We start from the raw sequence: 15268 nt of genomic DNA, 5'->3' as shown, positions 1-15268 counted from the left end.
TTGGGCAGTTTCTCCCATTCTTCTTTGCAGGACCTCTCAAGCTCCATCAGGTTGGATGGGGAGCGTCGGTGCACAGCCATTTTCAGATCTCTCCAGAGATGTTCAATCGGGTTCAAGTCTGGGCTCTGGCTGGGCCACTCAAGGACATTCACAGAGTTGTCCCAGAGCCACTCCTTTGTTATCTTGACTGTGTGCTTAGGGTCGTTGTCCTGTTGGAAGATGAACCTTCACCCCAGTCTGAGGTCCAGAGCGCTCTGGAACAGGTTTTCATCAAGGATGTCTCTGTACATTGCTGCATTCATCTTTCCCTCAATCCTGACTAGTCTCCCAGTTTCTGCCGCTGAAAAACATCCCCACAGCATGATGCTGCCACCACCATGCTTCACTGTAGGGATGGTATTGGCCAGGTGATGAGCGGTGCCTGGTTTCCTCCAGACATGACGCTTGCCATTCAGGCCAAAGAGTTCAATCTTTGTTTCTCATGGTCTGAGAGTCCTTCAGGTGCCTTTTGGCAAACTTCAGGTGGGGTGTCATGTGCCTTTTACTGAGGAGTGGCTTCCGTCTGGCCACTCTACCATACAGGCCTGATTGGTGGAGTGCTGCAGAGATGGTTGTTCTTCTAGAAGGTTCTCCTCTCTCCTCAGAGAAATGCTGGAGCTCTGTCAGAGTGACCATCGGGTTCTTGGTCACCTCCCTGACTAAGGCCCTTCTCCCCCGATCGCTCAGTTTGGCCAGGCGGCCAGCTCTAGGAAGAGTCCTGGTGGTTCCAAACTTCTTCCATTTACAGATGATGGAGGCCACTGTGCTCATTGGGACCTTCAATGCTGCAGAAACGTTTCTGTACCCTTCCTCAGATCTGTGCTTCGATACAATCCTGTCTCGGAGGTCTACAGACAATTCCTTGGACTTCATGGCTTGGTTTGTGCTCTAACATGCACTGTTAACTGTGGGACCTTATATAGACAGGTGTGTGCCTTTCCAAATCATGTCCAATCAACTGAATTTACCACAGGTGGACTCCAATCAAGTTGTAGAAACATCTCAAGGATGATCAGTGGAAACAGGATGCACCTGAGCTCAATTTTGAGTGTCATGGCAAAGGGTGTGAATACTTATGTACATGTGATTTTTTTCGTTTTTTATTTTTAATAAATTTGCAAAGATTTCAAACAAACTTCTTTCACGTTGTCATTATGGGGTATTGTTTGTAGAATTTTGAGGAAAATAATGAATTTAATCCATTTTGGAATAAGGCTGTAACATAACAAAATGTGGAAAAAGTGAAGCGCTGTGAATACTTTCCGGATGCACTGTATGTTAGATCGAAACACTTTCACTATAACGCATCATTTGAAAAACGATACATTTTAACGCACATATTATATCAACGTGATTAGCTTCCACGGTAGCTCACCTGATAGAGTGTTGGACTTTGGACGCAGAAGTTTGCAGATCGAGATCAGTGAATCATGCAAGCTGACACGTAAGACGAGAGTGTCACAGAAGAAGCAACATGAAATGACGGGGTTGTTTCAGAAAATGTGCTTTTCATTTCTCATTTTGTTTTCAGACACTATCGGTTAGGTTTAGGTTGTTGGTTTCGGGTTAGGATGTCTGTTTTGTTCACCTCTCACTTGATTTTTGATCACTATGGGTAAGGTTTGGGTTAAAAGTTCAGTTAGGGAGGTATGTTTTACTCTTTAAAACCTCCATCTAATATTCACTTAAAAAAAACGTAATCTGAATACGACACCATTTCACTCGCTTTTGGCGCCCCCTGCTGGACATTTCACTAGGAAACTGCAGCAGATCCTATAATAAGGCACATCATTTCTTTTTGCAAAAATGTTGCCACGGTCAAGTAATGTTCATGAGACCAGGCTGAGACAAGCCCTACCCCAGACCCACATTTTTTATTTTATTTTTTATTTTTTCCCAGATTTAGCCATCTTCTGTTCACATTTTTCAGATATCTTGTCCTTAAAAGTATATACAATCAGAAGCATATAAACAGGGTCCAAAATTAACACTTGCCAAGCACTAAAATAAAAACCCTTATCAAAAAATCTAGAGTTCTGGCAAATTTGATGCAGACTTGACACAAGTTCACCACTGAATATTTCCACATGCAAATGAGCTTTGCAGCAAACTTGTCATTGTTGCCACAGGTTTGCCAAATAAGTGTTTGCCAGTAGCAGCAAATTGTCCATTGTTGCCACAGGTTTGCTGCAGGTTCACCACGACCGGTGAAGAGTTGCAAACTTCTTGCCAACATTTGCAGCGAATCACAAGCTCATCTGCATGTGAAAATAATAAGTGGCAAATTTGCTGCAAGTTTATGGCTAGTTTGCAGCAAGTTTGCCAGAACTCTAGATTTTTTGTAAGGCAACTGGCTTTAACAATAAATGTAAAATACAGTTTCATGGCAGCTATGATATTTTTCTGTAATACATTTTCTCGATTTATCCACGACTGGCAAGTGAAGCAAAAAGTCATTTTTAGACTCTGCATGTTAACACATAAACACACACACCTGGGCTTCTCTTGAGTCTCAATCAGGCGTATAACATCCTCCATCCAGAGCATGAGGTCGCGCACCATACTGAAGAAGCGGAATTTGTCTCCGGTATCAAGCAGTCGTGCTCGCCGGCCCTCGCAAGCTTCTAGAAGACTGCGCCAGGCCTCCAGCACTTCACTCTCACGCCGCTGAATGTCGTCCGCTTTATCTCCTGCATATGCTGACTGCAAACGCACAGCATCTTCCTGCAGCTGCCTTACCTGAGGAAACCAGCAGAGGGAAGCAGTGAGTAACACACAAAAGTGGCGACCAAATGGCATAATATCTCATGGACTAGTAGGTAATATTTATTAACTGTTATTCACACTTTTCTACTTAATCCGTTATTGGTTCTTTACAGTTGAGTGAAACTTAAAGGAACATCCGGGGTTCAATACAAGTTAAGCTCAATCGAAAGCATTTGTGACATAATGTTTATTATCATGAAAATTAATTTAGCTTTGTTGCTCCATTTCTTTAATATTAAGCACTTGCAATGGAAGTGAAAGGGGCCAATTATAAAAGCATTTACATTAATTCTTCTGTAAATACTTGAATATTATATGAGCTGTAAAGTTGTTTATATCGTCATTTTTACGGTAGGGTTTTAGGGTTTTAGGGTTTATGTTGTCATGGCAATGCAATTGTTAAATTAGATATACAGTAACTTTAATCACAGAAAAAGTTAGTAAGCGATTTATCACACTAAAATCATGTTAACACACATATTGTTTACATCTTGTGGGTATAATTTTGAAACAGTATTTTAACATTTACGGATTGACCCCATTCACTTCCATTGTAAGGGTCTCAATGTAACACAGATGTTGTGCTTTTTTTAAAGAAAAGGAGGGACAAGTCGAAATACATTTTTATGGTAATAAACCTTATGCCACAAATGCTGTCGATTGAGCTTAACTTGAACTGAACCTGGAATATTCCTTTAATATTTTAATGCGTTGCATTAATTAATTTGACTTTTGTGCAAAAGCCATTAAAAATCAGTTCTGATTATCAGTTATCTGACACTTAAACAAAAATAATCAATTTTTATATCATATTGGATGTTAAAAATACATATATATATACACTATAATCTCTACTTTAGAGTACCATAAAAAGAAACATAAAATGACAAATGATTAACTGCATTAGAATGATTACTGCATAAGAATTGATTAATAACTAGTGATGCACTGAAAGTCTGGATACAATGAGCCAAAAAAAAAAACAAAAAAAACATTTATTGTAAATTAGACTGTTTAAATGTGTAAATGTAATAAAATGTGTAAATGTACTTAAACCAGGATCATATCACATGAACGCAGCTTTTTCTCTGTTATCAGATTTTAAAGAAAAGGTTTCTGTTCCAATTTTCAGCACTTTTTCCTATATCTAATATTCACTTTTTTTTCTTACATTTTTTTTTTTTTACTTCAACTGGTATAAAATTCCTTGACTTTGTTCACATATGGTATCTGAAAACACACACAAAAAAACTGACCATTTTCTTTACATTTTATTGGTTGTATTTCACTTTTACACACTTGCTTTGTTCCTGGTCAAAAATGACCGGCCATCGGAAATAAATGGATTAAACTACAAATACAGAAATATTAAGTGTTCAGGAGCATCCCAATCCTTTAGATGAGCACATATGTGAATGTGTGTTTGCACACACAAAGTCCTCGGACATGTCACACACACACACACACACACACACTCTCACACAAATACAAATACGCACACACTCCCGCACACGTTCCCACACTTGCACACACTCGGACTCACACTCACACGCTCACACTCACACTCACACTCACACACACACTCACACACACACTCACACACACACTCACACTCACACTCACACTCACACTCACACTCACACTCACACACACACTCACACACACACTCACACACACACTCACACACACACTCACACACACACTCACACTCACACTCACACACACACTCACACACACTCACACACACTCACACACTCACACACACACTCACACACTCACACACACACTCACACACACACTCACACACACACTCACACACACACACACTCACACACACACACACACTCACACACACACTCACACACACACTCACACACACACTCACACACACACTCACACACACACTCACACTCACACACTCACACACTCACTCACACATCGTGTGTTGAATGCCATCTTGTGCATCGTCTTTCCATGTACACTTTTTGAGGAATATTTCAAGATCTACTTATCATATTATGTTGCATTTGGGCTCATTTGAATCGGGATAATCTGCTGTAAGTTAAAATATGTCATTGTCTATGTTATATGTATGTTTCAGGAAGTAATAAAGAAAAACGTGACAAAAAGCCACTCCTGTTTATTATATTTCGGTGCATCCCAATTGATAACATTAGTGTAAATGAATAGAACTATTTATAACTTTGTGTCACTATTAAAACAACATTTTACAGTGTTTTTGGATCATTTCTGTAAAATTACATTTAAAACTGTCCAAACACATAGGACTTCCCGGAGTTTGTTTGATAGTATGGCAGACAGCAACAGTTGCTAAGGTAGAATTGGTCAGTAATGTTTTAAGGCGGGGCTTATGCTGTGTTCACGTCGTGTTGGAAAAAATGTAATTAAGAAATGACAACTGAGAGATTATATTCAGAGCTGTTCAATTCCAAAACATGAAATTGTTTGTTCCTATGGCAAAGCTATGATGCCAAAACAGATACATGTGCGGCTTTGTTGTTGAAGACAATAAGATAGTAAATACCTTAATTCAATAATTCACATCTACATGTTCAAGCAAAATGTTTAAGAACAAAAAAAGTGTTCCATAAAATGTGATAAAATTACTAATTAGTCATTCATGACTTCCATAAAATTCTCACTTGAAAAGTTTTTTTACAAGTCGAAAACTCGTAATTACAGTAATTCCAAAATAACGCGAATGCACCATTAGCGATGAGTCAATTATAACATCTTCACTGCTGTAGAACTACATGTGTATGTTTCTGTATTTCACTGACGCACCTGCGTTCCAAGTGCCTGAATGTCATGCTCAAAGGTGGTGTGCATCCTCTGCAGCGTCTCCACCGTGTTCTGGTCTCGACCCAGTTCTTCTGGAAGCTTCTTATGCTTGTCCAGGATGCGGCCCAGGATCTCCTTAGCGTCGTGGTAGAACTTGTGCAGTTCGTAGGAAGCGGCGAGAATTTGCGTGCGCGTGTCGATGAGTTCCAACAGATCCGCCCATGCCTCGTTTAAACCATCCTTCCACTCAGCAACCGTCGCTGCATCAGCGTGACCAGCGTTGATGAGATCGTCAGCCATACGGTTGACGCCGTCCACGCGTTCCTGACCGATGTTTCCCGTGTCGCGAGCAAATTCACGGAAACGTTCTTGCAACATCTGTGATAAAAAGAGATATAAACCATTAAATACATTTATGTAGACCATTTGCGGGAGCAACACAGCAATTTTGTGCATTGATACATTATAATCGTATTTTTTAGTTTACATCCACCAAGTTCAACGTATAAATGTAACACGTATGTAATACAGTATACTGTATATATATATATATATATATATATATATGGTTATGCAAGTAGTTACAATGCTAACAACACACAGACTTTAATACGTAAACACTCAAATCAATCCAGTATTGAGTATCTTGGTAATTAGAAATAAAAAGATTGAATATGTTCTTCATTCAGACAGCTTTACAGTTTATAATCAATTTCATATGTGGCTTGAGAGCATGTTAAAAATCTGAGAGCTTTTCATTACTGCAAGAGAAAATTAAACATGGCCTCAGTAATCAATCAGTTCAGCCTGGTTAAATGAATTGAGTATGTGTGTTTGGTGACTCACAGTGACGTGTTCGTAGTCTTGTCCCAGTTCGTGAGATCCTGCGACCACTTCTCTCTCAGCTATCCACTGCTCCAGGTCATCCACCTCCCGGTTCAGCTGGAAGAGGCGGAACCTCTCCTCCAGTTTGCCTCTCCTTTCCTCTGATAGGTCCTTCAGCCCAGCATACAGTTTATCCACTTGTGATTGACGCATTCCGATCCTCTCACTACAACACACACAAACACAAGTGTTAGTTGTAAGAGATCACTGAAAAGCTTTTGGAGTAAGATAAAGTTCACCAGGCGATGAAATGCCCTGACCAATAAAATATGAGCTTTGGATCACATGTCAGGAGTTATTGCAGTTACCAAAACCAGCGCAACAGTTGGCGCTAAAGCACAGAAAGCTGTTTTGACCACCGACATTAAACGCTGGAGGAACTCGAGGAAGAAATCCTGATTTGCGTAGTCATTAAACCAATTGATTTGCATCAAATGCCTTAAAAACTGAAGAAAAATATATTTTTTTATAATAAAATAAAAAAAACTCATATGGGTGCTCTTAACATGTAAATGATATTGCTGCATCATTGCCGTGCATCCCCTTTAAAAAAATCTCTGATCTTACATGGATTGTCTTCATAAAGTATTCCATATTACTGCATTTTTATGCCTTTGTATTTCATCTGACATGAGTTTCTCATTAGAATGAGAATGAGCTTTATTGCCAAGTGTTCTCATGCCGGGGGATTTCTCCTGAAGTCCACTATCAACTTCAGTAGCTTGACAGTGGGGTCTTTTGCAGTGCAGTCATTTGTGTACAGGGAGAAGAGCAGTGGAGAGAGAACGCATCCCTGAGGAGGATCAGTGCTAATAGTGAGGGTCTCGGATGTGAGTTTCCCCAGTCTAACTAGCTGCTGCCTATCTGTCAGAAAGCTGGTGACCCATCGACAGATTGGGGTGGGCACAGAGAGCTGGGTCAGTTTGGTTGAGAGAAGATCAGGCATGATGGTATTGAAGGCTAAACTGAAGTCCACAAATAGGATCCTTGCATAAGTCCCAGGCCTGTCGAGGTGTTGCAGGATATAATGCAGTCCCATGTTGACAGCATCATCCACAGACCTGTTTGCTCGTTGAGCAAACTGAAGGGGGTCCAGCAGGGGTCCAGTGATGTCCTTCAGGTAGGCCAAAATGAGTCTTTCAAACGACTTCATGACCACAGACATGAGAGCGATAGGTCTGCAGTCATTAATTCCTGTGATTTTGGTTTTTTTTGGGAACCGGAATTATGGTGGAGCGCTTGAAGCAGCAGGGAACTTCACACTGCTCCAGTGATCTATTGAAGATCTGTGTGAAGATGGGGGCCAGTTGGTCAATGTAGATTTTCAGACAGGCAGGTGAATCACCGTCTGGACCTGAAGCTTTCCTAGACTTTTGTTTCAGAAAGACCCGGCACACATCCTCCTCACAGACCATAAGTGCAGATTGAGTAGCAGGAGGGGGAGAAGGGGGTTCCAGGAGGTGTTGGTGTGTGTGTGAAGTGAAGATCAGAGTGGAGGGGGGTGTGATACTGGGCTTTTCAAACCTGCAGTAAAACACATTCAGTTCATCAGCCATTAGTTGACTCTCTACAGAGCGAGGGGAAGGTGTCACCAGAATGAACGAGGAAAACCTCCGCGGCGAGTAGAAAGGCTTACAGTTGATGAAGAGCGCCTCTAAATTAGGACAGCACATCATCTTCAACGCTGTTACATCTGTGCACCAACTTTCATTGATGTAAAAGCATGTTCCACCACCTCTCGTTTTCCCCGATAACTTCGCTCTGAACAGCTGGTAGCCTGGCAGATGAAACGGGATGGCTTCATTCAGCCAGGTTTCCATGAAACACAGAGCAGCGGAGTTAGAAAAGTCCTTATTTGTTTGAGTGAGCAGAAGCAGTTCGTCCGTTTTGTTGGTGAGGGAGCAGACATTCGCCAGATGAATACTCGCCAGTCCTAAAGCCACATTGACGATGCTTCACAAGCACCAGCACGCTTCCATCGCGTGTGTCTTTTGGATCGCTTGTAGAGCACCGCTGTACCTCCAATTAAGATGTCTAATAAAACATCTGAATAATCAAACACCGGCAAAAAATTATCAGGTATGCTCTGCTGAATATTCAGCAGTTCATCCCTGGTGAAACTGATCAGGAAAGAGTGATACAAAACATGACAAACAAACAAAAGTAACAAAAACGCCAGAGAGCTCCACACCGAAGCAGCCATCTGTGGCACCATCTTGTAGATATATAATATAACATACTGTATATAGCGGCATATTTTCTTTGAATCACCTTTTTTAATAAACAACTTTACAGAAGTGTTTTTCTTCAACAAATATTAGCAGTGCACTGTATATACGCATGTCTTTGTATTCAAAATGCCTTTGTATACCAAAAACGTGGTGGTTTCTCCATAAAATCATTATTTCTGTGCAATTGTTAATAGTCGTTAACAGCTGTGCTGTCGTTGGCAAGTATTAAAGTAACTAATAATGGGTCAGATTAAAAATGGATGAGATCTGTGTTGCATTTCTTGCATTATATATACTCTTGTATATATGTACCCTTGTATGTATAGGTTTAATTAGTAACATGTTTTGAGCAAATGTAGATATACATGCAATAAATACAATCAGTATTGTTCCAACTGGCAACATCTGTTACAACAGTCATGATATTTTTTTTATTATATTTCAGAATATAATAGATTTAGATTCAGATTAAATTACATATTTAAGTTTAGATTCAGAGGTGGAGTGTAAAGATCTCATCTTTAAAGTCTCTATAAAGTCTCCATGAACACATGTTCGATCAGTCTTATTCAGATTTAGATCTATATTCATATTCAAATCTTGCAATTCAGATTTCAATGTAAAGATATAGATTCTGACTTTACTATAGGGTTCTGTACCTCTCTGGGTGGTTATCGGCCACAAGGCCTCGGCTTGTCTTGGACAGTTGGTGCACAGTCTCGGCGTAATCCTCCACCGCCTGCTCCAAGATCTGATGCTTCTTCAGCATGGCCACTGAACTCTGTTCATCCTGAGATCAACAAGCAGGACAACATATTAGAACAGGACCAGAAGACCAACCGAACCTGAAACTAAGTGTCTTGCAGAAGGACAGATGGTGGGCTTTCCCTTACCATTTTCAACCTAAAACCTTTTGGTTACTAGCTTAGAACTTCAACCACAAGGCCACTAAAACACTTCCACCAAAAGTTAACAGTTAAATTAGCCTGCAATCTCCTTCCAAATCCTTCTGTCATCAGTGGTGTCTAATCCCACAGTTTTATTGTAACAATTACTGTATTAACTACAGTATTCTGATGGAAATTATTTGTATAAATGCTCAATTAATGCCTAATTCCAAATGGTTCAAGTCAATATACTGTACCTTGGCCTTCTCTTCTGACATCATATAAAGCTCCTGTTCGCTCATCCAGGCTTCAGCCTCAGCGGCGTCGAAGTAGTACTGCTGGGCTTTATGGGCCTCCTCGAGTCTGGTGTGACGTTTCTCCGTCTCCTGCATGATCAGGGTCCACAGCTGCTGCAGGTCGACCAGACGCGCTTGGATCGCCTCCGCGTTGGGGCTGTCAACCTTCAAAATGCTCTGACTGCGCTCAAAAATATCATCACAGCGCGGCTGGTGGCCCTGAATCTCTTTCTGTAATGTCTGTGGACGGACAGAGGATGCAAGGTCACAAACATAAGGGATAAGTGTTGAAAAAAGTAATGCATGTATGCAAAGAACCCTTAGCAGGTTACCTGGTTCTTCTTAATAAGCAGCTGAACAGTCTGTAAATTGCTGCCATGGTCAGTTGACGCAGCGAGAGGCATTCTTTCCTCGACCCAAAGCTGCAGAAAAAAAAATAATATTGCAGCGATTTATTATATACACACATATGGAAACATACAGGAACCTACTGTGCTAGTTAAAACTACATAATGAAAGGAAAAAGATGCAGACACTTTAACAACACATGACCCATAACTCAAAGAAAACAAAAAACACAACAACACTAGTGCAAATATGAAGCAAACTGAACTCACGATTTCATCCTCAACGTCGCGGTTGAACTGGTGGATCTCACGAGACGCCATGAGGAAGTTCTTCCTCTTAATCAGAGGATCCAGAAGCTCCTTGAACTTCTGCTCCACCACCTTCCTGCGTCCATCAACCTCGTCCGTGTCCTTCCCCTCCTGTCTCAGAACATGAGCTTGAGACTGGAGCTCCTCCACCTCTCTCTGACGTACCTCCACCTGGTTCTCCAACATCTGGAGCAGACAAACCACAAGAAAAAGATGCTTGATTCTTGATCTACAGACCTAATGACTACTCATAAATATTCATGTTAGATTAGGGTTCCCAAACCTTTTGACCAATGAATTTCCATGACTTTTCTAGTTGTTTGTGGTTATTGGGTTGGAATATTAAAAACATATTTTTAAGAGATTGCACAAAAAAAACAAAAACAAAAAAACAACAAAAAAAAAAAAACAATTGAGCATAGCTAGAAAAACTCATATTCACTATATAAGTGCCCATAACTTTTCCAATACTTTTTAAAATATTTTAATAATTTTACATGACTTTTCAGGCCTGGAGATCTTAATTGTAAAATTCCCTGATGGTGTGGATGAGAAACAGATCAATATGTAATTCCTTGTGTACTATAAATCTACACTTTCGCTTTCACATTCTTCCTTTTTTTGGCGATTTGCATTCTTCGTGCATATCACCACCTACTGGTCAGGGCTGCTCAAAGGTGAAGATTTATAGTAAAAAAGGACTTAAATATTGATCTGTTTCTCACCCACACCGATCATATAGATGTCGAACGATAGTGGATTTTACCCATACCGATAACTAAGGTGGTAGAAAATGCAGATAGCTGATTAATTGGTTGATAGTTTTTAAAACAGATTTATAGAAATGTTAAAAAAAAATCGTATTCTTTCCTTACTATGATGGGGATAGACACAGAGGCTACAAGAGTCCAAAATGAATAAAATCCCTGATGTATTTGATTGTTCAACCAAAATCCCAATTATAACCAGAAAAAAAAGAAGATTTGGTGCATATTGCAGGACTCTACAGCGTGGACTCTAATTTTGAAATGATGGAGATTTGGCTCTATATTTAAATTATTCAAAAGATAAGAAGTTGGAGTCATGATGTGTGCTGATGGGGCACGTTTCCATATAGTCGAATTTTTTTTTTTTGCATGCCCTCACTTCAATTTAAAACACTTGATCATGTAATCGAAATAACAAAATATACATTGAAGTGAGAATAAAAGTCTGGATGAATATCGTCAATGATGAAAGACTAAGGATCACTGAGGAATGGCATAGATTTTTGCCGATAACCGAAAGTTCCAAAAAGCAACTATCAACACCAATTAATCTGTAAAACTGATATAATGATTTACCTCTACTCTGAGGACATGGATTAAGCCACTGGAGACATTTGGATTACTTTTATCCTGCCTTTATGTGCTTTTTGGCACTTCGACGTTCTGGTCACCATTCACTTGCATTGTATGGACCTACAGAGCTGAGATATTCTTCTAAAAAAAATATTTGTGTTCTGCAGAAGAAAGAAAGTCATACACATCTGGGATGGCATGAGGGCGAGTAAATGTTGAGAGAATTTTCCTTTTGGGGTGAACTATCCTGTTGTCTACCGTAAATCTTCTACATATGGGGAGATTATGTTATAGTACATTTTGTATATTATCATGCTGATTCCCTCTAATCTGTTTTGTCATATTTTCATGTCTGGATATGTGCACATTTGTTTGTATGTCATGTATAGATTTACATGAATATCTATGACATATTTGTGGAAGCATTCATTAGAAGATTTAAGGTAGACAACTTGATTTACTGGATCTCTTTTTGCACTTTTTGGCCTCCGAAGGAAAATTTGCATTTTTTTTTTCTGACATTTTGCTTTTTGTTTTTATATGAGATGATAACTGGATGCCACTTGCTGTATTAAACATGTGATATAGTTAGGTCATGTGACCACAATGTTTATCATTGTTTCACAGGTAGTATGAAGTTCACAAGTGTTCCCTTCTGAACATTAAACCCAGCTCTGATCATATCCACACCTGTTGTTTCTTGAGCAGGATGTTGACGCTGGTCAGATCTTTGCCGTAGTCGTCCGATTGGATTTGTCCTTCCAAGCCCACCAGCCATTTGTCAAGATCAGCACAGCTCTGGGTGAACAGCTCAGCCTTGTTGGCGTCAAACAAACACTGAGCTTTAGTTTGAGTCGTGGATTCCAGATCGGTCCACATCTTCTGAAGGGCCGCCAACTTCTCCTTCACAACGGCTTCAGTCTCCGGTTTCTCTGATACCAACTGCTTAGCTTCCTGCAGAGAAAAAGAAAGAAAGTATGTGAGACAGACTGCAAAGTTTTATTGGCAATTAAATATACAAAACAGTACAGGTACCATGGTATACTTTGGTATATGGTATATGAATTTCAGTACCATGGTGTTACCATCTGACACCATCACTGGACCATAGTACTGCCAAAGTACTTTTTTGTTATGTGATTCTTTATATTCGTACTACTATGGTATTTACTTTTAGGTTGAACTTCAAAGAATTATTTTGCATCCATGGTACAGGTCCAAAACAACATGATAAAACATGGTAATATCATGATACTTCTTGATAATTTAAAAGATAATGCTAGTTTTGGAATTTTTATTTTTTATTTTTTACTGAATTAATGTAAGAACTTAAAGAAATAGTGCACCCAAAAAATGAAAATTCTCTCATCATTTACTCACCCTCATGCCATCCTAGATGTGTATAACTTTCTTTCTTTTGCAGAACACAAATGAAGATTTTTAGAAGAATATCTCACCTCTGCAGGTCCATACAATGCAAGTGAATGGGGATCAGAACTTTGAAGCTCCAAAAATCACACAAAGGCAGCATAAAAGTAATCCATAAAACTCCAGTGGTTTAATCCATGTCTTCAGAAGTGATATGATAAGTGTGGGTGAGAAACAGATCAATATTTAAGTCCTTTTTTACAATAAATTCCCTCCCTGCCCAGTAGGTGGTGATATGCACAAAGAATATGAATAGCCAAAAACAAAAGAAGACTGTGAAAGTAGAAGTGAAGATTTACAGTAAAATAAAGACTTAAATATTGATCTGTTTCTCACCCACACCTATCATATCACTACTGAACACCTGGATTTAACCACTGGAGTCGTATGGATTACTTTTATGCTGCCTTTATGTGCTTTTTGGAGCTTCAAAGTTTTGTACCCTGTTGACTTGCATTGTATGGACCAACAGAGGTGAAATATTCTTCTAAAAATCTTCATTTTTGTTCTGCAGAAGACAGAAATTCATACACATCTATGGCATGAGGGTGAGTAAGTGATGAAAGAATTTTAATTTTTAAAAGTATATAATGCAAAGAGAAACTTTAATGCATTTATTTCCTGAAATATTTTCAAATAAATGCAAGATAATATACAGTATATTAACATTGCAAAACAGCAAATTTGAAAAGTTAATTAAGACATTATTAGTATACTGCAACTTACCTTTTCGATTTTGTCAAGCCACTCCTTGTTGGACTGCAGTTCGGCCATGAAAGCCTGATGTTTGAGCCATTTGCTGTGTAAGTTACGTGCTTCATCATACGACATATCCTGAGCTGTCAGCATCTTCTCGTTTATCCACAGGGACAGCTACATGGGGTACAAGACACGGGGTTAAGTTTATAGAAATATTTTAGGAAAGAGTACAGAAGGAAAAATCTTAACTGTTGGGGGGACACATTATGGAATGTATCTGTAGAAAAATTAGAAAAGAAAAACTTTTCTGCTTTAGCTATGTCATCCATTTGGCAGTCTACAGGCCAACAAAAACACTGAGGGCAGAGGTCAGCTCACCTCTTGACAGTCCTGTAGGAACTTTTGTAGGTCTCTGTTGTCCTTCAGTCTCATGAGCAGCTCCACAGCCGCCTCACGGTTCTTCTTATGCCTGCAGGTTAAAGGTCATAAAACAATCTCACGTTTCACACATTATCCTCAATCCGCCTGTATGTGATTAATATATTGTGTATGTGTGGTTGCTACCGATCATCGATGGATGCTGTTCTCTCCTGTATGCGTTCTGCATTGATGTTTCCGTCACTGGCCAGTCTCCTCCCGGCCTCCACAACGCCGTTGATCTTGTCTTCATTGGCGTCCATAGTGGTCATGAAGTCTTCCTGTTTCTTAATTGCAGCCTCGGCCCCTTCCAGTGTAGTGGGCATCTCGGTGTGAGCCAGAACATACTCCTACAGGACACAAAAAAAAACACAGATTAGTAAGAGAGTGGCTAAATTGACATGTGCATTGACACTCTAATGCAATGTATAGCAAAAAATAGGTTTTATATCTCTATTAATCTTTCCTGATTAAAGGAATGTTCCAGGTTTACAACAAAGTTAAGCTCAATCGACAGCATTTGTATCACCACCAAAAAAAAATGAACTTCTCAGCCCCTTATTTATTTACAGAAAGAAAGCATAAATTGCAGTTACAATGCACTTACAGTGGAAGTGAATGGGGTCAATCCATAAACATTAAAATACACACTGATTCAAAAGTATAGCTGCAAAATTTTAACATTATATGTGTTAACATGATTTTAGTGTGATGAAATCTCTGTTCAACATGACTTAATTGTGATGAAATCAATTACGAGTTTACCGATGCTTCGTTGCCACGGCCATTGGCGATTCTATCTTGTACGGTGCCCTGGGCGAA

The 15268-nt window shown here is 39.5% G+C and overlaps 1 protein-coding gene across 4 annotated transcripts in view; it reads right to left on the bottom strand.

Moving 5' to 3' along the window:
* Nucleotides 1-15268, bottom strand: part of LOC127427841 (spectrin beta chain, non-erythrocytic 1-like) — a 117429-nt gene that overhangs the window by 12502 nt on the left and 89659 nt on the right. For all 4 annotated transcript variants that reach the window (XR_007894987.1, XM_051675666.1, XM_051675667.1 and 1 more), the window contains 11 exons: nt 14594-14796; nt 14408-14498; nt 14057-14203; nt 12593-12856; nt 10524-10748; nt 10239-10328; nt 9868-10146; nt 9383-9513; nt 6454-6658; nt 5611-5985; nt 2534-2778 (listed from right to left, as the gene is read on the bottom strand). Coding sequence is in view for 3 of the 4 variants with exons in the window: in XM_051675666.1 (XP_051531626.1) it covers nt 2534-2778; nt 5611-5985; nt 6454-6658; nt 9383-9513; nt 9868-10146; nt 10239-10328; nt 10524-10748; nt 12593-12856; nt 14057-14203; nt 14408-14498; nt 14594-14796 (2255 nt within the window). In the remaining variant the exon portion in view is untranslated. The remainder of the gene's footprint in view (nt 1-2533; nt 2779-5610; nt 5986-6453; nt 6659-9382; nt 9514-9867; nt 10147-10238; nt 10329-10523; nt 10749-12592; nt 12857-14056; nt 14204-14407; nt 14499-14593; nt 14797-15268) is intronic.

The sequence above is a fragment of the Myxocyprinus asiaticus genome, chromosome 37 (genome assembly GCF_019703515.2).
Source record: "Myxocyprinus asiaticus isolate MX2 ecotype Aquarium Trade chromosome 37, UBuf_Myxa_2, whole genome shotgun sequence".
Classification (NCBI taxonomy): Eukaryota; Metazoa; Chordata; class Actinopteri; order Cypriniformes; family Catostomidae; genus Myxocyprinus; species Myxocyprinus asiaticus.
The sequence above is the reverse complement of the archived record's forward strand: the minus strand, read 5'-3'. Positions and strand labels throughout refer to the sequence as shown.